Below are 24,875 nucleotides of genomic sequence, written 5' to 3' on the forward strand. Positions count from 1 at the left end.
CACCAAATGATGAAGGGTAAACTGCTTGAAATGTGACTAGCATGTACTGCTTGAGCAGTCCCAAACCTAAAACCCAACCTCACTTAGAGAAAAGCATCAGACAAACCCAAAGAGGGGACACTCTACCAGAAACCTGACCAATGGCCCTTAAGACTGTCCATGTCATGAGAAATTAGGAAAGACAGAGTGTGAGCAGAGGACATGGGGGAAACATGACAACTAAATGTAATGTGGTACCTGGGATTGGATCTTGGAAGAGAAAGAGGACATTACAGGGAAAACTGGTGAAATCCACATCAAATCTGAGTTTACTTCATAATAATGTACCAGCGTCAGTTTCTGGGTTTTGACAAACATACCAGGGTAATATAAAATGTTAATGAGGGAAACTGGGGGAGGAAAATGGGAACTCTATGTACTATCTAAAATTATTCCAAAATTTAAAAGTTTATTTTAAAAAGTGATGTACTATTGTTATATGAAACATGAATGAACCTCAAAAATATTTTTCTAAGTGAAAGAAGGCTCTGGGAAATGTACATGGTAAGATTTGTGTTTTTCACTATGTAAATTTCACATACAAAAAAGGTAACTAACTATTGAACTCCAGCTAATGATATAATGATGAAATATTTAGCAGGAAATATACTGATGTTTGCACTTCACTTTGAAATACATTACAAAAAACTGGGGGATTAAGAGATGAACAATTTGTGATCACACAAGTATAGTAAAATGTAAATTGCGGCATCTAGGTGGTAGGAATAGGTGTTCAAGGTTAGATCTTTCAGCTTTGCCCTGTGTGTGAAAATTTTCATAATAAAGTATTAGGGGAGGGTGGAGTTGGGGGAAAGAACTCTGCATGCTGGTTTGGTCTGTCTGGAACCAGAAGTCACTAGTCCCGAGTGGGTGCCCTGCCCCTGCCCCCAAAGAGAGGGCATATCTAGGAAACACTGGCCTGGAGATTTGGCTCTCTTGGAGGAAAGTCCCTAGCTGTCACAGGCTGGCTGAGACAGCCTCTTCTAACCTTGAGGCTTTCCATTTGGGCTGAGGAGAAGGGATTTCCGAGAGGCCCTGGGATTCAGCCAATGTGGCAGCTTGCAGACCCGGCGCCCCTTTGTCCAGTCTGGGCAGGAGAAGTCAGGAAAGGAGCAGTGGAAATAGCATGGGCGAGCTGGTGGCTGTGTGACCTGGTTTAAGTCACTCCCCTCCTCTACATAGCATTTTCCTCATCTGTTAAATGAGTGATAAACTAATTTGTTACTTACAGTGGAGGCTCCCCTAGTCCTTGCTCTGTCTCTCTGCTTTCAGAGACCTGAAGAGCAGCCCACTCTTTAAAGCTCCCCTCACCGACTGCAGCAGAGACCCTTGGCCTCTTTCCTGCTACCCACCACCAGGTCTCGCCAATTCCCCTCCTCAGAATTCCTCCCACTCAGCCCCCTTTTCTCCCTCCCACTGCCCCCTCTTGCTGGAAGGCCTCCCTCATCCTCCCGGCCCCTGAGGGATCTTACACACAGACACACACACACACACACACATGAGAGCCCTGTACTTGCCCACTCAGAAGCCTCTGGTACCCCCTCTCCCTGAGCCACACCTGCACATCCCATAACCCTGAAAGTAGCCTGTCCTGCAAACACTGAGTGGCCACACCTGGGTGCCTCTGCTCATGTCTCATCCCTGGGGAGGAATGACCCTTCCCCCAAAGGGGGCTCCTACTCATCCCTTGAGAGGCAGCATCTCCACCTCCGGCCTCCAGGGTCCTCCCTAGCCCCACACAAAGTTATGTGACCCCTGAATTGGCCCCCCCACCAAAAGGGGTGGCATCCACTCCAGCCCTGTGGCCCTAGACCCAGCACAGGGACTGATGCACATGGAGTCGTTTGCTGTCCCTACCTGCTCAGCACTGCCCCAGTGAGGGCTCAGTCAGATCATATCCCTCTCACTGGCAGCCCTGAGGTCTCCAGGTTCCCCTCTGGATCACAATAAAGACGAAGATTTAATGGGGCAGCTGATAAAAGGGTGACCAGGGACAGAGAGGAGCAGATCAGAAGTTGAATGAAATGGTCAGAACATGCTCCACTATGGGATGGGAGAGAGGAGAGACCGGGAAAGCAACATCTGAACATCTGCCCTGGGCCAAGCCCTTTAACAAAAGGCATATCATTGAATCTTCATAACACCCTGGGGTAGGGCTTACAAGCCCCACTTATAGACAAGCAAACTCTGAGGATTAGGGTCTTGCCCAGGGTCACCTGGGAGTACGTGAGGCGTTTAGGCTCAGAGGCCCAAACCCTAGTCCATCCCTTCACCCCCACAACCCGTCTCAAGGGTCTGCACCCACGCACGCCAAGTCTCGCTCTGGCTCCGTACTCTTGCTTCGTGTAAACCGACATCCCTGTCAAGGCTGTGCTCCCAGTTCACAGCTCTGTCACTTAGCCAAGAAGAGAGAGAGGTTTTTTTGGAAAAGGCAAAACAAGTGTCTGAGATGCAGAGCCAGCAAAGGCTGTTAAGTCAGTATGTCCAGAAGCCAGGGAACTTGGGATGACAGCCTTGGCCAACACTGACTCCTGGGCTGCAGCATCCTGGAGAAGCAGACACTGCCACTCCAGGCATGTCCCGGTTCCCAGGTCTCTCACTTGCCTTGGAGATGCTGACGCTCGACAGCCAGCTTGCACTCGGGGACCCAGTTGGTTGTCACCATTGGCAAAGTGCAACATCCTTTGCCCTTGTGCCTGGGGTCCAGGAAATGAGGAGCTAGAAGGGCTGACAGCCAACCTGTGGAGCTGTGTGACCTGCCAACTCACAGGCCTGAAGGGACACGCATAGGAGGAGATGGTAGAGACACAGAGCGCCACCCTCTAGCTCTACAGGTATACAAAACAATAGGAAAATCACTGGATCTCAGCCTCAGGGTCTGGAATGTCACAAAGTAAGGTCACAGCTGGCTAAGACAGCAATTATCATCTATGTGGCACTTTTCAACTCACACAAGTTTTCCTCACTCAGCTCCATACTGGGTCCTCACAACCACCCTCCTTCTAGGCTGAGGAAACTGAAGCTACCACCCCCTCTCACCAGGTTTCACCAGCCTCCTGCCTGTGCTCCAGATCCCTGCTCACACCCCGGACCGCTCTCCTTCCTGGCAGAGTGAGGTTTTCAGAGCATGAATCCAATCTCAGTTGCCCTCAGTTTAAAACCAACAGCTTAGCCTGGTCCTCAGCATAATGAGGCCCATGTGGGCCACGTGGCTCTGACCACCGCTGTCCTGAAACGGCCTCATTCTTTACCAGGTGGCACGTGCCTTTCCTGCAGAACTGCCCTCCACACCAGCTTGCTCTCTCACCCAGGTCTCCCCACCCAGAACCTGGTTTGACCCTACACATCCCTCAGGACTCCACTGAGAGGCTGCCTCTCCCCAGAAGCTTCTTTAATCACCAGCACTGAGCGCCCCAGGCTGTGCTGACCCCATTCACAGCACCATCATGCTGCCTGGCTCCCCCAGTTTTCTTTTCTTTTTCTCCCACAGATGGTGAGCTCCTAGGAAGCAAGGCTGTGTCTCATTCACCCCTAGCAGAGTGCCTGGCACCCAGTAGGCACCTACTTAATATCTGCAAATCATTAAATAAGGCCCAAGGAGTTATGTGACTTACCCAAGGCCAGTGAGCTGGGCAAGGATGGGGCTGGGGTCACTGTGGAGTTCGGGCCTCCAAAGCCCAGGCCCTCCTGCTGGCCTTGTCCCCCCGTATTTAGCCCAGGCTTTTCATGTCACTCTGGTTGTGGGGGGAGAGGGGGCTGGGAAGGGCCTGTGAGAGACAAGCTTGGGATGCCGAGCGCTGAGGGTGAGAGAAACAAAGGAATGAACTAAGACCTTGACAAAATGCCACCAGCTGAGGAAAGCAAAGCCAACATGCACACCCAGCTGGATGAGGACCAGGACTCCAGCCTGGGCCACTGGCACCTCATGTCAGGAGGAACGAATCTTCCAGCCAGGGCCATACAGAAATAAGCCTGAAATTGGCCCCTGCCTGTCCACAAATGTGGGCTACATGCCACCCAACTCCTGGCAATCTGCCAGACATGTCCCAACACAGTTCCTCACTGGTACGTTCCCCAGAACGATACACCAGGCCAAGTGAGTGACAATTCGAGGAGACGGGACTGCAGCTTCACTTGTGCTGGAGTGAACAAGTGAGTTCCAGCGAGGCCTAATGTGCCAGAGGTTTAGTGCCCAGACCCCAGGGCAGAAGGCCAAAGCAGGGCCAGCCCAGGATCTACAGGGTCTGCAGCACATGGAGGCGGGCCAGGGGACAAGGAGGCAGCAGCCTGAAGAGCGATTCAGGTCCTGCTGGGAAGGGCAGGGGCAGCCACCAGGGAGCCTGTTTTAGATGCAGACACAGAGCAGGAGTGGGACTCTCAGGGTAGCCAAAGGGTGAGAGGGGAAGGGGACTCTGGCTCTGACCTCCTAGGAATCCAGCAGGACCTGCCACGGGTCCAGCTCTGACCAACACCGACACGAACTGGGAGGTGAGGGTGTTCAAGGTTGTCTGATCACTGGTCAGAAATTGTGGTTTTTGACCTTGCTCATTCCATTTATTCATCACTAAACTGTCACTGAGGATTCTTCTGGGTGCTGGGGATACAGTTGTGAAAAAGACAGGTCTGGGGGCTACCCTAGTGGAACCCACAGTCTCCTGATAGGGTGTGAGAAACAGGGCATGAATAAACACACCGCCTGGAGCTGTGACTTCCCAGCCTCAGATTCTCCCTTTGTATCTGAGATGATAACAATACTGCCTCCCTCAAAGTGCTGTTATGAAGATTAAGTCAATTCTTTATTATAATTAAAAAAAAAAAAAAAGAAAACAACCTGAAGGGCCATCAGCAGGGGAGAAGCTACATCAGGTGTGGTGAGTCCGCACACGCAGGACTGAAACAGGAAGGAGCTTCCTCTCATGTGCGAACAAGGAGAGAGCACCCAGATGTTTTATTAAAAGAAAAAAGGTCACATTTTCATCATGATGCCAGCAATAAAACACACACACAAATAAACTCCTCCACGAGCAGAAGAGCACACGTCAACACACAGAGAAAGCACCAGAGGCCAAACAAGCACATGACGCGGGAGATTAAAGGGATCACCTGGGCCTGGCCCCTAGTTTAGAGCTCTTTAAACCTGAGCCACTTTTAATTATAATTTAGGGAACGATTTCCTTATGTTACCTGTTTTTAAGTTGAATTAGGGTGAGCAGGATGTCTTACTCTTAAAAAGGCTAAATTTAAACATTCCTATTTGTTTATGTCATCCTAGATGACCATTATCCTTCTGCTGGTCACTGACCTGCAGAAGAAAAGGGTTAAAAAGCAAAGAGGGGGAAGAGGATTGTTCTCCTTCCCTCAGTTTCCAGCTCTGAATGTTTCCTTAGGAATTTGCTCTGGGTATTTGAGAGCACATTGCTCGTGCTATTTCCCAGACAACACAGGTCAACACGCGGATCCTCTCACCACCCTGGGAGGTGGGGTTTTCACCTGCATCGCAGAGAGGGTCAATCACTCGCTGAAGGTTATACAGTGACAGAGTGGAGGGGGATTCTGAACCAACCAACCCACCTCAATCCCTCCTTGTCATTTCCTGGTTACTGACTCTCAGACACAATTATAATTAACAAATGATCTGTGCCACGTGTTGAAAAATACTCGATGGCCCCAGGGGAAAGGGCAGGGACTAAGTCACTGGTTCACCTGCCAGTGTCACTATAATTTACTGAAGATTTGTTGTATTATGGAGCACAGCACTGACCAACTCAAACAGAGCAGGACTGAAAATCTCCAGGCCAAGACGTTCTCCACATTCAGCACTGGAATCAGCAAGTGATGGGCCTGGCTCTGGACGCCTGTTGCAAATCCGTCCTCATCTCGTTCCCAGGGCAGCTCTGATCTGTCTTGCCCAGGGAGGAGAGAATGAGGACCAGGCGACTATAAGGACAGGCACAGCTAGGAGAGCTGGGAAGAGCCAGTGTGGGGCTAAGGACCTCCCTGAATGCCGCACACCTCACTGCAAGCACTGACTATAGGTCAAAGGGAAGCTGCCCTGGCTTGGGCTGTGGGGACATGCAGGGGTTTGCTGGCCACAGAAACCAGGTTCTGGCAGAAGTGGGAGAAGGGCTGGGGACAGAGCTGCCACCCCTGAGCTTAGCCAGTAGGGGTGACTTGGCCCCCAACCTGCCCACCTCCTGGACCCTCTCCCCTTCACCTCTCTGCATCAGGAAGGCCCAGCTCCCACTCCTCATCCCCTATGGCTTTCCCTAACCACTCACGACAGGAAAGGTGATCATTAAGTGAAAAACAGCAAGTCAAAGAACAGTACTTAGAGTAGGATGTCTTTATGTTTGCATATGGACTAAGAGCTGTCTGTAAATGCACAGAAGTCTGCAAAGACAGACCCCAAACTGATCCTCGCGATCACATCTGCACTGGGTGGGAAGGGACGCGGCTCAGGGGGGAATATTTACTCTTAATTCCATATGCTTTTATTTTTTTCCCTTTTTTCCCCCAGCAATAATGAATTCATGTATTACTTATATGATTAAAAAATACAATTTAAAGAGATTTTTTTTTTAAAGGTAAAGGACAATGCCAAGAATTCAACCTGGTTTTTCTCTATAGCTCAGCCACTAACACTCTCCATCTACTTGGCCTTGAATGCCAATCCCAACCCCATCCTCCTTTTTCCAACAATGCAGTTTCTCCTGCCTTTGATAGCACCTGACAACTTGCAAACATCTCCCATGCTGTTTTCAGAAACCCTTTTCTTATAAAGGCAGCCACAGGGAAAAATGCTGTAACCTGGCAAGTTCCATGGACACTTCATAATCACTGCAACTGTATTCCTGACCCACACTTGACATTCATGACCTGACAACAAGCTGTGGACTATTCCAGTGGAGCTCGCCAAGCTCCCCAGAGGCCCAAGGTAGGCCCATTGTCCTCACATGCCCGTCATCACTTTCAAAGGAAAAGTAAGGGGATTTCAGCAAGGCAGAGAGCCAGAACAATCTTTTGGATTTCTTCACGGTACTAAGTTGCATCCTGCAGATTTCAGTTCACATGGACACATGTAGGAGGCGCTGAGCATTCGCCAACAGTAACTTGTGTGTGTGACAGGCAGAACCGACCCTCAGGCCTGGTCCCACCCAGGCTGCAGGGCCCTCTGTCTCTCTGCTGTTCACAAACTAAGATAAACAGCTGGGCTGGACATTAATTGTCCAGAAATGTCCATGCAGGAAATACCAGACCCATCACTCACTGCAAGAGCCCTAACTCCCTTCTTTCCCAGCAGCTAACCTTGGAGGCAAGAATCTCCCTGGGGACTGTTCACTGGCATCATTGGTCTTTCCAGTGAGCCTTGTTCCCATCCCTTCCATTATGCATAGGAAATGCTGGGCTGTGTCAAATGGCAGTTGAAATGGTGAACGGTACAACTGCTATCATGAGATCTCGACAATTCGGACAGAGCTGACCTGAGAGAACGCAGCACAGTGGACAAGGGAACTTCAGAGAGGTTTGCTAGACCACCTACAACAGAATCTTTGGAGAGCTTGATTAAAAATACAAATTCCAATCAACATCTCTGGGAGTGAGATTAGAGAAAAAAAATTTTTTTTAACAATCAAAGCCATGCATTTGTGACAGATTTAGTATAAACATTAAAACATTAACAGGAAATCTGCATTTTTAAACAAGCTCCCTGCAGGGATTCTGGAGCTGAGAAGCACTGCTCTATGGCACAGGGGTTGGGGGGTGCTTTCCCTGGGTGGGGCCTGAAGGCCTTGCTGCTACTTATTCTGTAAACCCCTCAGGCTCCTCTCCTGCGACTTCAGCTGCAGTTTGTGCTCCAGGTTTACCCAATGGCTAGAGACTAGACCAAACTAAGTCTCATCTCTGCCTTTGCTCCTGCTGCCCCCAAGCCGGTTAACTCTCTCCTCCCCTTGCCCCTGCCCTCCACACCCTCACACGGCTCTAGATGCCGCAGCCCAGGCTTAATTACAGAAAGAGCGTGGCCTCAGAAACTGAATTCAGGTCTCCCTGAATTTGATTCTTGGCTCCTCCAATGACCTTGGGCAAAAGACAACCTCTGTGAGCCCTGGATCCCATTTGCACAATAGGGATAACACTGCCTCACAGGCCTGCTATGAGAATTCACTGCAGCAACATGCCCAATAAATGCTAGCCAAATTCAGTTTTCCCCGCTGCTCTTAACTTCCCTACCTTCTCTGCCGGACCTTGAGCTACCTGAGGGGAGGAACTGCCCCTCATTCACATCCAAACCCCTATTTTGCAGAACCCAGGGCCCAGGTAGAATGTCTGAGGCTACAAAATGAACCCCTGCCCCTGTGTTGCCCTAGACTCTTACCTGCCCAATGTTGAAGGTCAGTGTGATGGCATAAAAGAAATTGGAGTTGGCACTTCCTGCGTAAATCCAGAGGTGCCACAGGACAGGGAAGAGCAGGGAGCAGACAATAATGATGCAGGCGAGGATAAAGATGTTTCGCAGGACTGCAAAGACAGAGGGTCACAGTTAGCCCAATGCTGACTCTATTTGGGACCTTTTATACTGTGATGGCCCTGCAGGGCAGCGGCCCAGGAAGAGCCTGGTGTAGCTCAAAGGCAGAACCACTCCCCTCACCACCCCTCAGCTCCCCACACACATTAAGAGGCACCAGGCTGCCAAGATGCAAACCTCAGACCCTTGGCAATGACTCCTCATGCCAAAAGCTGGTGGGAGGTGCTGGATTTGGACTCTACCTCCCACTGTGGCCTCAGCTGGCTATAGCTGGCAATGCCTTGAATGCCTCTGGGCACTGCAAGGGGCATTTCAGCAAGACACAGCCCTCGAACCCCCAATCTCGGGGTGCCAAGAGTAACACCTTCTCTCTGCAACCAGGGTGCTGTCTGGCCAAGTGGATCATGGATGGGGAAGGCAGTGTGAACTCATGGAGATCAGAGCCCCTCAGTGTCTCTATAGTGCCACAGCCCTGGGTCTCAGGAACACATTTGCCACTCTTCCTAATTCATGTCTTAGGTCCCCTGCCTTGCTCTTTAAGTGTCCCTGACTCTTCCTTTGATGATTTAAAAGTCTCATTTTGACACCCTCCCTAACATCACCCCCCACCCCCAGAGGGAATGGAGACTCCCACCAGGGAGAAAGCTCTCCCTGAAGCCCCAGGGAGGACCCGATACACAGGGTGGTCTGTGGGCATGCAGGCTGAGTTCTGCCAGGGGTCGGGGGTGCAGAAGCGGGAGATGGAGGAAGGCAGCCCGACAGCGGGCACAGACTTGGCCTCAGAGAGACCTTGGTTACAATTCCTGCTCTGCCAGTGGATTTCTCTGAGTCTCAGCTTCCCCATGTATAACACAGGACTAAAATGCCTGCTTCATGGGAGGGTTCCAAGAATTAAACAAGGTGTGGAAATCCTGGCACACAAGTATTACTGTGTGTTTTGTATTGCTGCAATGACAAGTTAGCACAAACTTAGTGGCTTAAGCAATATAATTTATTCTCTTACATTTCTGGAGGTCAGAAGTTCACAGGCTAAAGTCAAGGTACCTGCAGGGCTGCGTCCCCCCAGCGGCTCTAGGGGAGAATCCGTGTGCCTGCTTTTGCAGCACGTAGAGGCTCATGACCTCCTTCCATCTTCGGCCAGCAATGTCGGACTAAGTCCTCCTCACATTGTATCATTATGTCCTCCTCTTCTGCCTCCCTCTTCCACTTTACATTTTTAAATACAGATTCAGTTTCTAGAGCAGTTTTAGGTTTACAGGAAAACCGAGTAGAAGGTGCAGGGATTTCCCATATGCCTCCTGCACCTACCTCGGCCACTTTTAAGGGCCCTTTTGATTACACTGGGACCACCTGAGTAATCCTGGATACTTCCCCCATCTGAAGGCTCTTTTGCCGCATAAACTGATACAGTCACAGGTTCTGGGAATTATGAGGTGATCATCTTTATTGGGGGGTAAGGAGGGGACATTGTGCCTACCACACTGTGCTTTTTTTTCCCCTTTTAATTCAAAGGGGTTATCTGACAGTAGGATTATATGCTATTTTTGTTTCTTTTTTTATACTTTATTGTATTTTAAAATAAACTAATAAGTATCATTTAAAATTAATTAATTAAAAGAATCCCTTTAAAAAACAAACTTAGCACTTTAAAAAAAACCTTAGGTCTGGTTCCCAGTAGGCGCTTAATGAATAGAAGTTCCCTTCCCCTCTCTGATCCTGACCTTTAGGAAATCTTTTCTCTCAAGTCAGAGTTTCGGGAGATTTAAGAGATTGGGAAACTCCCGAATCTGAAGGCCTCTTGTCTTAGCTGTACAATGACTTGGTTTGAAATGCTCTACTGGGGGTTCATGCATTGGAAGGGGGCCGGGATTACACACAAGGTTCTCAATTCTGGTTGTAAAATGAATACACCTGGGGAGCCCTACCCAGATGCCATAAATTAGCCGATAGGGGTGGGACCCAGGCATCCATATTGGTTTCTAAAAGCTTCCCTGATGATGCAGCCAAGGCTGTGAACTACCGCATTACAGCTGCAGACCCTTACCAAATAAGAGGCCCATACCAGAGATTTCATGGGTCTGTGTCACAGTGAGAATTAGGACAAGGTAGTTCTGAGTTCTTGTTAAAGCTGAATGTTTTCAATTTACGGTCTGTTCTTTATTCAGAAATGATAGGTATTTTGTTGCTAGTTGTTGTTAAAAAAAAAAAAAAGTCCTTTCTCTTATGAAATGGGGACGTAGTTGACTGTTTAATGTCTTCAGCAAAATAAAAAGTTGGCAACTCTGTCACCAGAATTTTTTGAAATGTTAGTGGTCCATGAAATCCCACAATGTGGAAACACTGGCCTGAAGGGCTTGCAAGGTCCTCTTTTCTGAGCTGAAATTTCCACGATTCTGGGTTTTCAAAGTCAAGAGGTAAAAGCCCTGACAAGCCTTTCTGAGATCTCTTGGAAGTCTCATTCTTGCTCCCAGAAACAGAGGTCTGGGAAAAGAGATGTGTGTACTGAGAAGAAGTAGTAGTAGTATTAAACAATGTTACAACTGCAAGAAAGGAAAACAAATTATTTACTGGACCTCCACTCGAATATCACTATTTATATTTCTCAGTGGTTCTTTCTGAGCCTCTGGAAATTATTTTGCTGAAAAGAATATACACTATTCCTAAAATAAAACTCCTGTGGCCTGACAGCCCAGCTGGGTCTTTGTTCCATGCCTCCAGCCACTCTGGATTTCAGACTGGGTGATAGGAAGACCAAGTGCACACATGCAGGGAGGCTCACATGCAGCTTCTGGTGCAACCACAAAGGGCTGCAAAGATACATTCCCATGTGCCTAGAGGAACGTCACCAGTGCCCATTTGGCTTCTGGCCTGTGGTGACCTTTGCAGGACAGGGGAGCTGTTACTCACTCTTGCTAGCTGATAGGTCAGAGGATTACAGCTACATGCCAGAGCAGATGGAACCAGGGGCCTGGGGCACAGGACGGCTTGTTCCAGGCCCCGGAGGTGTCGAAGATGTCACAGATAACCAGGGCCTGATGAGACGTAAGGGTTCACCCTTCATCAGATGTGCTAGGCCAGATGGGATCAGATTTCCCACCATGTTCACTGGGTGACTTTCTCCAATCTCTGGTTCCACCACTGACAGACGAAACTTCAGGCAAGTCACTCCCTTTCTGAGCCTCAGGCATTCAGAAATAAAATTCCACTGGAAGAATCCAGTCCCATCGGGAGGGGCACAGAGGGGATTTAGGGACTTCAAAGGTCGTGGTGATGTTTCTTTTCTTAAACTAGGTGCTGGGTACATGGGAATTTATTATGTTATTATTTTTTATAATTTATATGTATTTTAAAATCAGTATTCTTTTATCTTTATAAAATAGTTAATAAAAACAAAATAAAACACAGACACAAGATCCAGCCTTTTGGTAACTGCTCTTTGAGCTGGACCACTGCAGGCTGCCACCGGCTCTGCCAGCAGGCTGTTCCCTAACACCGCATTGTATGTCTGTATGACTCATCCTGGCCCCAAGGTCCGCAGAGTCCCAGCATCTGGGGCCAGCACTCAGGAAAGGGCCCACGTGCCTCTTCTCCCCACTGAGCACAACAGAAAAACAAAACGGAGAAGGTGCAAGCAGGCATGCCAGCACTGGTAACCAGTGTTGAAACTGTACTCTTAACCACATTAAAGGTCTGAATATACTCAACCTGGGTGTAAAGACTTCGCAAAGTCTTCACTCATAGGTCCATAGGACCAGGCTGAAGACACTCCTAGCTGCTCGTAATGACTCACAGCTGCAATGCCCCAAACAGACACTCCAAGCACGGGTACTCTCTGCCCCAGGAGCTGGGCCTCGAGGGGTGGTGGCCAACACTCTCTGCAGGACCTTCAGACAAGCTGAACTTGCCCAGCCAGACAGCAACAGTATCTATTAGATCCAGGTTTCCAGACACCCCATCCTTATTTTTTGTGCCTCCTCATCCCAGAGGGCATAAAAAAGCTTATTCCAAGTTTTGAAAAACATGTTTATTTCAATGACTCTGAATGACTCTGGCTACCAAGCCTGAAGCTTTGATCATGAAACTATGTAGGAGACCTCCCCGTAATTATTACCACTAATAATAACTGCAGTGCTGTTTACATGTATTCTTTCTCAAACTTGAAATACCCATGGAAGACATTCTCCCCATCTGACAGGTGAAAAAATGGGAGGCTCAGAAAGGTTAAATAATTTGCTAGTAATGGGAAAGCCAAGATCCAGACTCAGGCTCCAGACTGTGTTCAACAATATGAGATGAAAGATATTACCCAAGGGAGATGCCCTGTGTGGGACAGAGAGTCAAAAACTATTCCATTTTGGAATAACGATCAACATCTCCAAGACTTACCCTGTCACAAACTGGGGTATATTCACATGTTTTGTGACATGGTGACTTGTCACTGGGCACTCTGCCAAGGGGTCCTAAGCTGACTCTGAGCCTGCTGGACTGAGTGATTCTTGTCTGTGCCATGAGGATGTCACAGGCAAAAGATGCCACCTCCTGCTTCCAGTTAGGTGGATGGGTTATCACCTCACTGGGCATCACCTGCAGGAGCAGCCCAGCTTGTTTACCTTCACTCAGAGGCCCACTCCTACAGGCAGGCTTCTTTCCAGCAGTTGGTCAGTTTTGCTTCCTTGTTGACACCCAGCAGCCCCAAAACAACACAGACTCACTTCCTCTGAAGCCTGCCCTCCCCAAGTTCACTCTTGACCCCTTGCTGTGCACCCAATGTAGGGAAGGAAAGTTCACCAGCTCCCTTCCCTGTTTAGAGAATCAAGTGATGCTGGGCCACTGACACTGCCTCTTCATTAGGGAGGTTTAATAAGCCCATACGCAAACATTTGCTGAGTTGTCCTGTGTGTCAGGTTTGATTCTGGATCCTGGACAGAGGCAAGTGAGTTATTGGCCTATCCTCAGGGAGCTCACAAACACTGAAAAGAACCCACACAGAAGGCAAAGAGCCCGACTGAGGGAAACACTAGGAAATACTAGAAAGCACAACTGGATCACCGCTAGGCCGTCTTCTGAGGAAGGGATGGTTAGAGCTTAAAGGGGTCTTCCCAGCAGGTGGGAAGTCTAGTGTTGCTCATCTGTCTTCTCTGGACCTTTCGGTATAGCACTGGGAAATGGCTCAAAGCCAAAGTCTAGTGTTATACTGTCCGACATGACAGCCACTAGCCACCTGTGGCTTCTTTAGTTTAAATTAAAAGTTCAGTTTCTCAGCTAGTGGCTACTCTCTTAGACTGTGCAGACACAGGGCATTTCTGTCATCACAGAAAGCCCTACTGGCCAGTGCTGGCTGGAGGCTCACAGATCTGGATTCCAGTGCTAGCCTTTCTACCTACCAGTCATGTGACCTTAAATACGTGTTTCTACCTTCCTGTACCTCAGTTTTCTCATCTGTAAAATGGGGACACTTTCCTCAAAGTCTGGTGTGAAGATAAAAGGAGCTAATGCATGTAATGCTCTTAGAACCATGGTGGCCAGGTACACAGTAAGTGTTCAGTACATGCTAGTTATTTTATTATTATCAGTAACCTGTAGCACCGAGGAGGCAGATCGTGTGCCTCCTGTCACCACCTCTCTCTTGGTGCTGCTAGCTCATCAGGTGCCCAGCAAATGCCTATCAATCCCTCTTTCCCTGCTGATTCATCCAGGGGGTTAGAGGTGGGAGTACTCACATCTGTAGAGATGGTTCCACACGGGGAAGAACGCCATGTAGAGGGCCACATCCCCCACTGTTGGGTAGGACTTGAAGATGGAGATGATGGCAATCTGGATGAACATGAAGAAGACAGGGTGCTCCCTGGGGGAAGGCAGGGCAGAGGAAGATCAATCAGGGACCAGCCCCACTCCACAGACTCTTGACCCTATCCCTCAAACCCAAAAATACTCTCCAGGGGTCTTCAGGCAGGGCTGGCTCTGCCACCCACAAGACATGGGGCCAGGCCAAGCAGCAGAGCAGAAAACTGAGGGGACCCCGAGAGGCCCAGAGGTGGTGGAGAGCCCAGCAAACACTTAGAGAAACAGCCCACAGAGACATTTCCCATCAACCCCCACCCCCCACCAGCTCTGGGCCTTCTCCCAGGAGCCACCGAGGAAGAAAACAAATGAAGTCAGCATCCTTTATTACTGGGCTTAAATGACGGCTTGTCAGAGTAATCAGCAACCGCCCTTGCCAGAGGCCCCTGACACTGCACCCAGGGCAGGAAGTGCTTCCTTGCTAATGCTTTTTTCTCTGACAACAGGGTCAGTGGGGCCGATAGACTTTTAGCTATGATGAGCTCCGCTCCAGATAGAGAACCGAGAGCTGTAGGAAGCATCTCTCTCAGCTCTTAAGGGCTGGAATTAGAGTTCTTGTAACCTTAAACTAGTAACAATGGCTACCATTTCTGAATCCTCACTCTATGCTACGTTCTGTCCTGGGCCCTTGTATCATCGCATGTGATCCTCACTACACTTCAACTGCCCCTCGAGGTAGGCAATGCTGTCACTGCACTTTGCAGATGAGGAAGTCAGGTTCAGAGAAGGTGAGAGAATTCGTAAGAGATGGAGCTGTCTGTCTCCAGAACTCCTAGCACCACCAGCACTGTTCTGAGTGCCCAGCAGCATCACAGCTCTGACCCGGGAGGGTGAGACAGCTCAACCTCAGTGCTCCTCCAAGAGCTGACCAAGTGCTGAAGGGAAGCCACCAGGAAGAAGCCAGGTCTGCCCCTCCTCCATTCAGCTACACCTGAATGACATGCATGTGGCCTACTTCTGCATAGGACATGGATGCCCAGCTCATGAAGGTTTTCTTCAGGTTAATGGCATTCTTGTCTTACAGGTCAAAGGTCAGGGTGACTCAATGGGTATAAATCTGAGGTGTGGAGACAAACGCATTCACACCCAAATATTAGACAGCAAATGGCTCAGAAACTGAGCTTGGCAGAGTCACACAGTCCTGTAGCCTCTAAGCAGGGTCTGTCTATCTTGGCGAGCATCTTCCTAAAGACAATCTGTATCATTGGCTTTGGACTTTTTAGGTAGCTGGTAACAGCTACGACATTCCTATGAAAAGGCCAGGGACAAAGTAGTGCCAAAAAACGTGGAGACCAGAACCTCCTGCAACACTGCCTGGGGAGAGCGGAGCTGAAGGGCTTGTTCTCACGAAGCTGGCACTGCAGGGGCTGGAGAGATAGTGGAACATCATATTCAGGTACAAGAGGGCAGCCATGGGGGAGGTCAGGTATCCTTATATCTTCTGCCCCCTGAGGCCCTGGTTGTGGGGGAAGGGGAGAGGGGATGGTGTCACAAGATGGTGGTGCTACTGTCTACCGAGGGGTCATCTGTGGACTTTCACATGCAGACAATAGAAGCTGCTGGAGAGCTGGCTACACCGAACGAGGAAAGATGCTCCAGGCTCCCTGCTTCTCAGCCCAGTGGCTGGGCCTGACCAGAACAAGAGCAGGAAATGTGGACCAGACAGCTGGAGAACTTGGCTGGGTAGGGCTGCTAGAATTCTGGAGCTCACCAGGTCAAGGAAGAATGGTTTTCTGTCAGATGCCAGGCCCAGGCTATGTCATGGGAAGGAAATATCAGCTCTGAGCTTTCACAGAATGGGAACCATGTGCACTGGTTCACTGGCCATGGAGAATGGCAGGAAGGTTGGAGCAGAAAACTCAAGCTCATGAAATCTAAATCAAAACTCTTCCAGCTTCTCTGGACCACCCAGGCATATCTGTGCCTATCGGTGCCTGTTTTCTCCTCTCTGAAGCTGGGATAATAGAACCATTTCCAGGAGCTAGTACAAGTGATCTCTCTCAGGAGCCTGGCACTGTGCAGGGGACTGAGCATAGATTCTGCAGTCAAACAAACCTGGGTCTGAATCAGCTCCACTGCTCACAGGCTGTGTGACTCTGAGAAAATCGTTCCACCTCTCTGAATGTCAATTTCCTCAAGTATAAAATGGAAATGATAATAACATAGTGCCTATCTCCAAGAGTTCCTTGGAAGGGTTAGGTATGAATACATCTCAGAAAGCCTAGAAAGGTGTCTGAGGTGGAGCCAGGCTCAACACATCCTAGCTCTCTTAGACTGCAGAAGGGAGCTCCACAGACAACTCTTTTGAGGGAAATTGATCAGAAGATCAAACAGAGCTGCAGGTGGCCAGCCTCCCAACTAACACATCCTGAGTCACTCTGGGCAAAGTGTCACTGAGATGCTGACGGAGGACACCCAACAAGGACACCTCCCCCACCCCAACCCTCGCTCTTGTCTAAAACAGTGAGTGAGCTCAGCAGCAACATGGGCTCAAGCACCCCAAAGTGAGGCCAGGAGTAATATCAGTGCTCCAGAGCACCCTCCCTGCAGCTGCACTCGTGTGTGACTCTATTGCTGGGTACCACTGGCACCCAAGACGACTGAGGGCAGGGTTCCCTGGGCAGAAAGGGCATAAATCTGATGGCAGATGCTCCCAGTCTGAAAAGCCCCTGTGAAGCCACAAATGGCTCTGTGGAGAAAAAAGCAGCAGTCCCACCACTTACTTTAGCTTTATGGCCAAGGGGATGGTGTAGAAGAAGACGTTGATCTGAAACACACATACAAAGAAAAGGCTGAAGTGCTCAAACATCTCTGCAAAGAAGTACCAGAAGAGACCAATGTTTGGAGTGAGATCTGGAACAGAAAGTCTGGAACGAAGAAAACAAAGGAAGAGCAAAAAAAAGCGAAGTTATAAATGGTCTGCTTTGACCTGGTTTTCTCCTGAAGGCTTTGGTCACTGCTGGGCAGTCAAAGGTGACTGTCCCCACAAAGAACAGGATATGAGGGGCTCTCCAGGAGCCTGGATACAGGTAATTAACAAAGTAATGGGTGGAGACACAGAGAATAATAACCCATAAAAAATATTACCTGAGCCAAACTCTGGCATACATCAAAGATCTGAAACAAGGCAGGGATTCACGCTAGAAATCAAAACACTAGCCCCTCTTTTACTGCCCAAGATATATATGTTTAAAATCAGAATTGTACTATAGCAAAAGAGGAATGGGTTTGAAATAAACAATACCTATTTTGGGCATTCTAAAGACTTGTCTAGAAGAACAAGCTCAAAGATCCTGTTCCTCCTCATTCTTGCTCCGCATGCCCATAGCAGGAGCCAGCAGACTGAGTGCCTGACACTGCAGTGAGACCTCCAGGGGCCTGACGAACCACTGCCAGGTTCTGGCTAGGATCCCAGACCTTACTTGAGAAGTAAGGGTTTAGCGGGAAAACTTTCTGTCTCGTATATCAAATAAAGATTGGATGCAATTCTGGCTTGTCTAAAACTTTACATTAAATTTTTTTATTTTAAAAAATATGGGGTTGAAACTGATGCCAATTCACAATTTTAAAAGTACAACCACTGAAGCATGGAAAGGGAGAGAGAGGCAATGGTTCATGGGCAGATTTTACTGACGAAGGACTCCGCCCAGGGCGAGTCAGCTTCCTGCTGTAACTACATTTCCTTTTCCGTGAAATGAGGTAAAGAACACAATCTGTGGACCAGCAGAACACTAGGAAAAGCTTTTCGTCAGGCATTACAAACTTTTATCCGAGGCAGAGCATGATAAGCTGAGGGTTACTAAATCATTGGTAGGCTCAGCCAAGATTCCACACAAATAAGCAGCCCAGAATCCCAAAGAGGAGGTTGCCACAGATTCCCTGCCATCCTGGCAGGTTTAAGTGTGTCTGTCTCTCACTGGGCTGTTAGTTCCTCAAGGCTTTGGCAGCGACTCCCCTCCTCAGCACACCACAGGGAGAACATCTGGAAATGTCTGCAGAATTCATCCTGCAAACCCATTTTGATTTTCTCTAAAAGCTTGACGTAGGAAAGGTGGCTCTATTTTAAACCTGTTGGAGATCCTCTTGTAGTAGAGGAACACATCCATTCCCGCCTGGGATTGAATCAAAACCTTCCAGTCAGAGGCTGGTAGTTGCTTTGGATGTTCCCAGACGGTGTTATTTAATTGCACTAGATTAAGGTGTGCTCTAGACCAACGGTTCTCAAAATGTGTTCCCTGGACCAGCAGCATCAGCATCACCTGAAAACTCGTTAAAAATGCAAATTCTTGGTTCCTACCCCGAGACTTAGTTAATCAGAACCTCTGCAGGTGGGGCCCAGCAATCTGGGTGTCCAAGAATTGTGGATGATTCTGATGCACACTATGGTCTGAGGCCACTGCTCTAGATGCTGCCTGTGCTTGCTCTCCCTCTGCCTGATTTCAGATAGAGCTGTGAAGACTACATCAGCTTCCAAAGTTTTCTAATGAAGTCATTACTTACATGAAGCCATAGACTGCAGGGATGAAATCCCAGGAGCTGAGAAGGAAGAAGGAGAGGCAAACGATTACCACTAGGCTTCCTGTGTACATCATGGCATACTCGCAAAAGAAGATCCAGAAGGCTTTGCTCTTCACTTTCACAGGTATGTACTGCCGCTAGGAGAGAAGGCAGAATTGTACATTTAAGGATCTCAAGGACAAAGAGCAGTTATCAGACTAAACTTTAAGAATCCTCCTGCAAAACACAGGATACAGAAAAGTTGAAAATCAATGAGCTGAAAAAATACACTAGGTAAACACTAATCAAAAGAAAATTAGTTTGTTTATTGCTACCAGGTAAAGTAGACTTTAAAAAGCATTGCAGAGATAAAGATGTTCCATCATGATAAAAGATTCAGTAGAAAGAGGTAACAGTTCTAAAGGTTCTAAATTTGTATATACCTAATAACATAGTATCAAAATTTATAAAACAAACGTGCAGAGCTGCAAAGGAAAAATACACAAATCCATCATCAGTGGCTAACTGGTAGATCAATCAAGTAGAAATACGAAGAGCACACTTAATGAACTTGTTCACATAAGATCTTAAAAAAACAAATATACTTATATAAAACAGTGCACCTGGAAAATCTGCATTCATTTAAAGCATTTGGGGACATTTATAAAAGCTGACTATATAGCTGAACCAGGCCATAAAGCAGTATCAATAAACTTTAAGGAATCTGTATCATACAGATCCTATTCTCTGGCCGTAATGCAATTAGCCAACATCTGTAATAAAAATACAACCTGAATATTTTAAGCCCACCTTTGAGACCTACTGCTTAAAAAAAAGGTTTCTTTCAAAATATACTGCCCATCAACAATGCACCTGGTCACCCAAGAATTCTGGAGACGTATGGTGAGATTAACGTTGTTTTTCATACCTAACAAAACATTCATTTTGCATCCCATGGATCAAGGTGTCATTTCAACTTTCAAGTCTTATTATTTAAGAAATACATTTTGTAAGCCCATAGCTGCCATAGACAGCAATGTCTCTGATGGATCTGGGCAAAGTGAATCGAAAACCTGAAAAGGATTTACCAATCTAGATGCCATTAAGAACATTGGTGATTTATGGGAAGAGGTCAAAATATCACCATTAAGGAATCTGGAAGAAGTTGATTCCAACCCTCATGGATGCTTCTGAAGGCTTCAAGTTTTCAGTGGAGAAAGTAACTGCAGATGTGGTAGAACTAATAAGAGAACTAGAATTAGAAGTGGAGCCTGAAGATGGGACTGAATTGCTGCAATCTCATGATAAAACTTGAACAGATGAAGAGTTGTTTCTTATGGATAAGCAAAGAAAATGGTTTCTTGAGATGGAATCTACTCCTGGTGAAGATGCTGTGAAAACTGTTGAAATGACAACAAAAGATTTAGAATATTACATAAACTTAGTTGATAAAGCAGTGTTTGAGAGGACTGACTTCAGTTTTGAAAGAAGTTCTACCACGGGTAAAATGCTATCAAACAGCACTGCATGCTACATAGTAATTGTTGTGAAAGTAGGAGTCCATTGATGTTTGTTGGCAAACTTCATTGTTGTCTCATTTTAAGAAATTGCCACAGCTACTGCAAACTTCAGCAACTCCAACCCTGATCAGTCAGCAGCCATCAACATCGAGGCAAGACCCTCCATCAGCAAAAAGATTATGACTCACTAAAGGCTCAGAAGGTGGCTAGCATTTGTCAGCAATAAAGGATTTTTAAATTAGGAGATGCACATTTTTTTAGACATAATGCTATCATACTCTTAAAAGACTACCATATAAACATAGTTTTTAGATGCAATGGGAAACCAAAAAATTTGTGTGACTTGCTATACTGTGATATTTGCTTTATTGCAGTGATCTGAAACTGAGCCTGAAATATCTAAGTAATCGAGAAGCCAGAAGCTCTTAGAAATGACTGATGAGACTGATGAATCTCAGTAGATAAGACAGATCAAAGAAAAGAGAGAATAAACAGTATTAGGGATATGAAAGGAGACATAACTCTATGGCTGCATCAGGGTTAATAAATAAAATATTAAAAAGTATGCTGACGTATTTAAAAACTGAGGCAAAATGGACACAGTCTATGGAAAATTTAAATAATTTAAATGGTTCAATTAAAATGCTGGTGTTATAAAAAAAACAAAAGGTGGAGGAGATAAAGGAGATGACAATGGAATGTAACACATGATCCTTGATTGGATCTTGAACCCCACCTCTCCCCCTAAAAGCTATTAAAGTCATGTATAAATTGGGGAATTTCAATTTAGAGAGTATATATTAGACAATAATCTCTGAAAGGTAATCTTGGGTGTGCTAGTAGTAGTGTGGTTAGGTAGAAGAATGCTCTATATCTTAAGAGTTACCTGAGTATTTAGGATGGATGTGTTTTGTTGTCTGTAACTTCCCTGCAAATGAGTCAGGGGAAAAAAGAAAAAAAAAAGTCTATATATCTACAGAGGTACAGAAAATGATAACTGGAGAATCCAAGTAAAGGGTATTTATTATATTAGTCTTTCAACTTTTTTGAAAGCATGAAATAAAAAAATCAGGGAAAAAACTAATTCAAGAAGAAATAGAAAATTTGAATGGTCCTATAATCATTTAAGAAATTTAATTAGTAATGAAAATTCTTCCCATAAAGAAAAGAGCAGGCCCAGCCAGTTTTACAGGAAAGTTCAATCAACATTCAAGAAGCAGGTGATTCTAATTTTACATTAACTCTTTCACAGCAAATAAAAGCTTGATATCAAAAGCAATTACCAACACAAATGCAAAAATGCTAAGTGAAATATTATCTAATATAAGTCAGCAACACACGAAAAAGATCATGATAAATTTGTGTCATGACTAGGTTTGGTTTATTCTAAAATCAAGGTTTGTTCAAGATAAGAAAAGCTATTGATGTATGTATCACAAATAGCTTACAGGTAAGAACTATCAGTATCGAGACTTATACAACAAGTAGTCATGATAAAAATAATAAACAATAAAAGAATTCTGTAAAGTGGCACGGTATAAAATTAACATATGAATAGCCATGGTGATCATTTTGTAATGTACAGAAATATCGAATTATTATGTTGTGGACCAGGAACTAACACAGTGTTGCAGGTCAATTATACTTCAAAAACAAACAAACTCATAGAAAAAGAGATCAGATTTATGGTTTCCAGAAGTGGGGGGTGGGGGAGGAGGAATTGGGTGAAAGTTATCAAAAGGTACAAAATAAGATAAATAAGTATTAGGAAGTAATGTACAACATGATAAGTATAATTAACACGGATGTATGTTATATAAGAAAGTTAAGAGAGTAAATCCTAAGAGTTTTCACCATAAGGGAAAAAATATTTTTCTTTTTCTTTTATTTTGTATCTATATAAGATGATGGATGTTTACTAAATTTATTGTAGTAATCATTTCATGATGTATGTAAGACAAATCATTATACTTTATAGCTTAAATATACAGTGCTCTATGCCAATTTTATCTCAACAACCCTGGAAAGAAAAAAAAATACAGCCTCCATATGCACAAATAAACAATTAGAGGACACAATGGTAGAGAAAACACCAAAGAAATTCAAACTTAGAGTTAAATTTAACAGGAAATGTGCAAACCCTATTCAAGGAAAATTTTAAAACACTCCTGAAAGACACTAACATAGACTTGAACAAATGGACAGGTATCCCCTGTTGTTGTTTAGGATAATTCAACATTATAAAGATGTCAGTCCTCCCTAAGTTAATTTTTAAATTCAATATAATAATGCAATCCCAATAAAAATGCCAATAAGCTATTTTATGGAATTATGTAAGATGATATTGAAGTACACATGGAAAAATAAACATGCAAGAATAGCTAGGTAAACAGAAACAAGGAAAAATTACAAAGGGAGAACTAGTCCTATCAGACATTAAAATATACTAAAAAAACTCTACAGTTAAAATAGTACAATACTGGCACATAAATAGACAGACTAGTGGAATAAAATAGGAAGTTCAGCACTAGACCAAAACACTTAGAGAAATTTAGTATATGCCAAAGGTGGCATATCACTGGGATAAAGGTGGACTTTTTAATAAATGGTGTTAGAGCAATTAGGTAACTTGGAAAAAGACAAAATTAGATTTATATTTCACACCATTCACAAGAATTAAATTCCAAATGAATTAGGGATCTAAATTTTTTTTCATGAAACCATGAAGTAGTAGGGAAAAAAAGCCACTGTATATTTGTCTTTAACCCTGATATAGGGAAAAGCTCAAAATCCAGAGGTAATAAAAATGAAAAGTTTTACATATTAAAAACACCATAAATAAAATGAGAATATGTGTCCATGCAAAAACAGATATGCAAATATTCACAGCAGCATGACTTATAATAGCCAAAAAGTAGAAACAACCCAAATGTCTATAGACTGGTGAATGGATAAATAAAATATGGCGTATCCACACAATGGGATACTATTTGGCAATAAAAAGGAATGAAGTACTAATACATGCTGTAAGAGGGATGAACTCTAAAAACATTTCGCTAAGTGAAAGAAGCCAAACACAAAAAACTATATATTACATGATTCCATTCATATAAAATGTCCAGGATAGGAAAACCTACAAACACAGAAAGCAGAAGAGTGGTTGCCTAGGGCTGGAGGGGAGAGGGACACTTAGGAAAAACAGAGAGTGACTGCTAATGGGTATGGGGTTTCTTCCCGGGAGATAAAAATGTTCTAGAATTGACTGTGGTGATGGCTGCACAACTCTGTAAATATACTAAAAATTCTTTAATTGTACACTTTAAATAGGTAAACTGTATGGCATATCTTGATAAAAAATAAAAGCTGTTAAAAGAAAAACAGTATAAACAAAGTCAAAGGACAAATGAAAAACTGGAAGAAAATACTTGTAGACGAAGGGTTAATATTCCTAATATTCTAAAAAATTGAAGGAAAAAAGACCTAAATCCAACAGAAAAATGAAGGGGGGGTTGTGGAATGGACAAACCATAAACATGAAAAAATGTTCAAACGCACTCATATTTAGAGAAATGCAAATTAAAACAACATTGAGATATCATTTCTCACAATCAGACTGGATTTAAAATTTTAAAAATGTGACAGCACATTGTTAGTGAGGCTGTGGGAAAACAGACACTTTCATAATTTACTGGTGAAAACAGAAAATCTGTACAGCCTTTCTGGAGGGAAATTTGAAAAAAAAAACCCCAAAATTGCAATATATATATCCCTTTGGATCCAGTAATTCTACTTCTAGAAATCTGCCTTGAAAATACATACCTCTAACAACACGAAAATACATATACACAACATTATTCAATGAAGCATTAATTGTAATTGCAAAATATTGGAAACAATCTAAATTCCCATACATAGGAAGAAGCTGAATACACTGTGGTGTGTCTACACAATGGAGGACTATGCAGCTTGAAAAAGAATGAGGAAGACCTCTGTGTATCTGTAGGTAGTGATTTCCAGGAAGTAATACTAAATGAAAAAAGCAAAGCTCAAAAGAGTACCTAGAGTATGTTATTCTTCATATAAGAAAAAGAGGACAGAAGGAAATATACATGTATTGGCTCATTTGCACAAAAGAAATACAAGAAGGATAAACCAGAAACTAAAGAGAATAGTTACTTAGGGTGATAGGGAAAGAAGTAGAAAGAAAAGAGCAAGACAGCAGGGATGAGGACAGAGTAATACTTTTCCAAATATATCTTTTTGTATAGATGCCTCTTAGAACCACAGTAATGTTTCATAGTCCCTTCACATACCACAGTTAAAATCAACCAGGATGTAGGGGGAAATCCAAAATGAACACAAACAGTAGTAAATGAACCTAACTAGATTACAAATTAATAGCCATACACATTATGTAAACACACTGAATACACACACACAATACATAATATATA

At 45.1% G+C, this 24,875-nt stretch overlaps 2 protein-coding genes across 3 annotated transcripts in view; one reads left to right on the forward strand and one right to left on the reverse strand.

The window, feature by feature from the left end:
• Positions 1–24,875, forward strand: part of LOC116658005 (60S ribosomal protein L29-like) — an 801,314-nt gene that overhangs the window by 332,903 nt on the left and 443,536 nt on the right. The window lies entirely within an intron of this gene.
• Positions 1–24,875, reverse strand: part of PIGU (phosphatidylinositol glycan anchor biosynthesis class U) — a 79,280-nt gene that overhangs the window by 2,877 nt on the left and 51,528 nt on the right. Inside the window, exons 8-12 of one of the 2 annotated variants that reach the window (XR_004313212.1) lie at positions 18,905–19,059; positions 17,128–17,271; positions 14,284–14,408; positions 8,414–8,556; positions 3,654–3,836 (exon numbers count right to left, since the gene is read on the reverse strand). Coding sequence is in view for 1 of the 2 variants with exons in the window: in XM_006188555.2 (XP_006188617.2) it covers positions 8,414–8,556; positions 14,284–14,408; positions 17,128–17,271; positions 18,905–19,059 (567 nt within the window). In the remaining variant the exon portion in view is untranslated. The remainder of the gene's footprint in view (positions 1–3,653; positions 3,837–8,413; positions 8,557–14,283; positions 14,409–17,127; positions 17,272–18,904; positions 19,060–24,875) is intronic. The other variant, XM_006188555.2, reaches the window with a different exon arrangement.

The sequence above is a fragment of the Camelus ferus genome, chromosome 19 (assembly GCF_009834535.1).
Source record: "Camelus ferus isolate YT-003-E chromosome 19, BCGSAC_Cfer_1.0, whole genome shotgun sequence".
In the NCBI taxonomy this organism is placed as follows: domain Eukaryota; kingdom Metazoa; phylum Chordata; class Mammalia; order Artiodactyla; family Camelidae; genus Camelus; species Camelus ferus.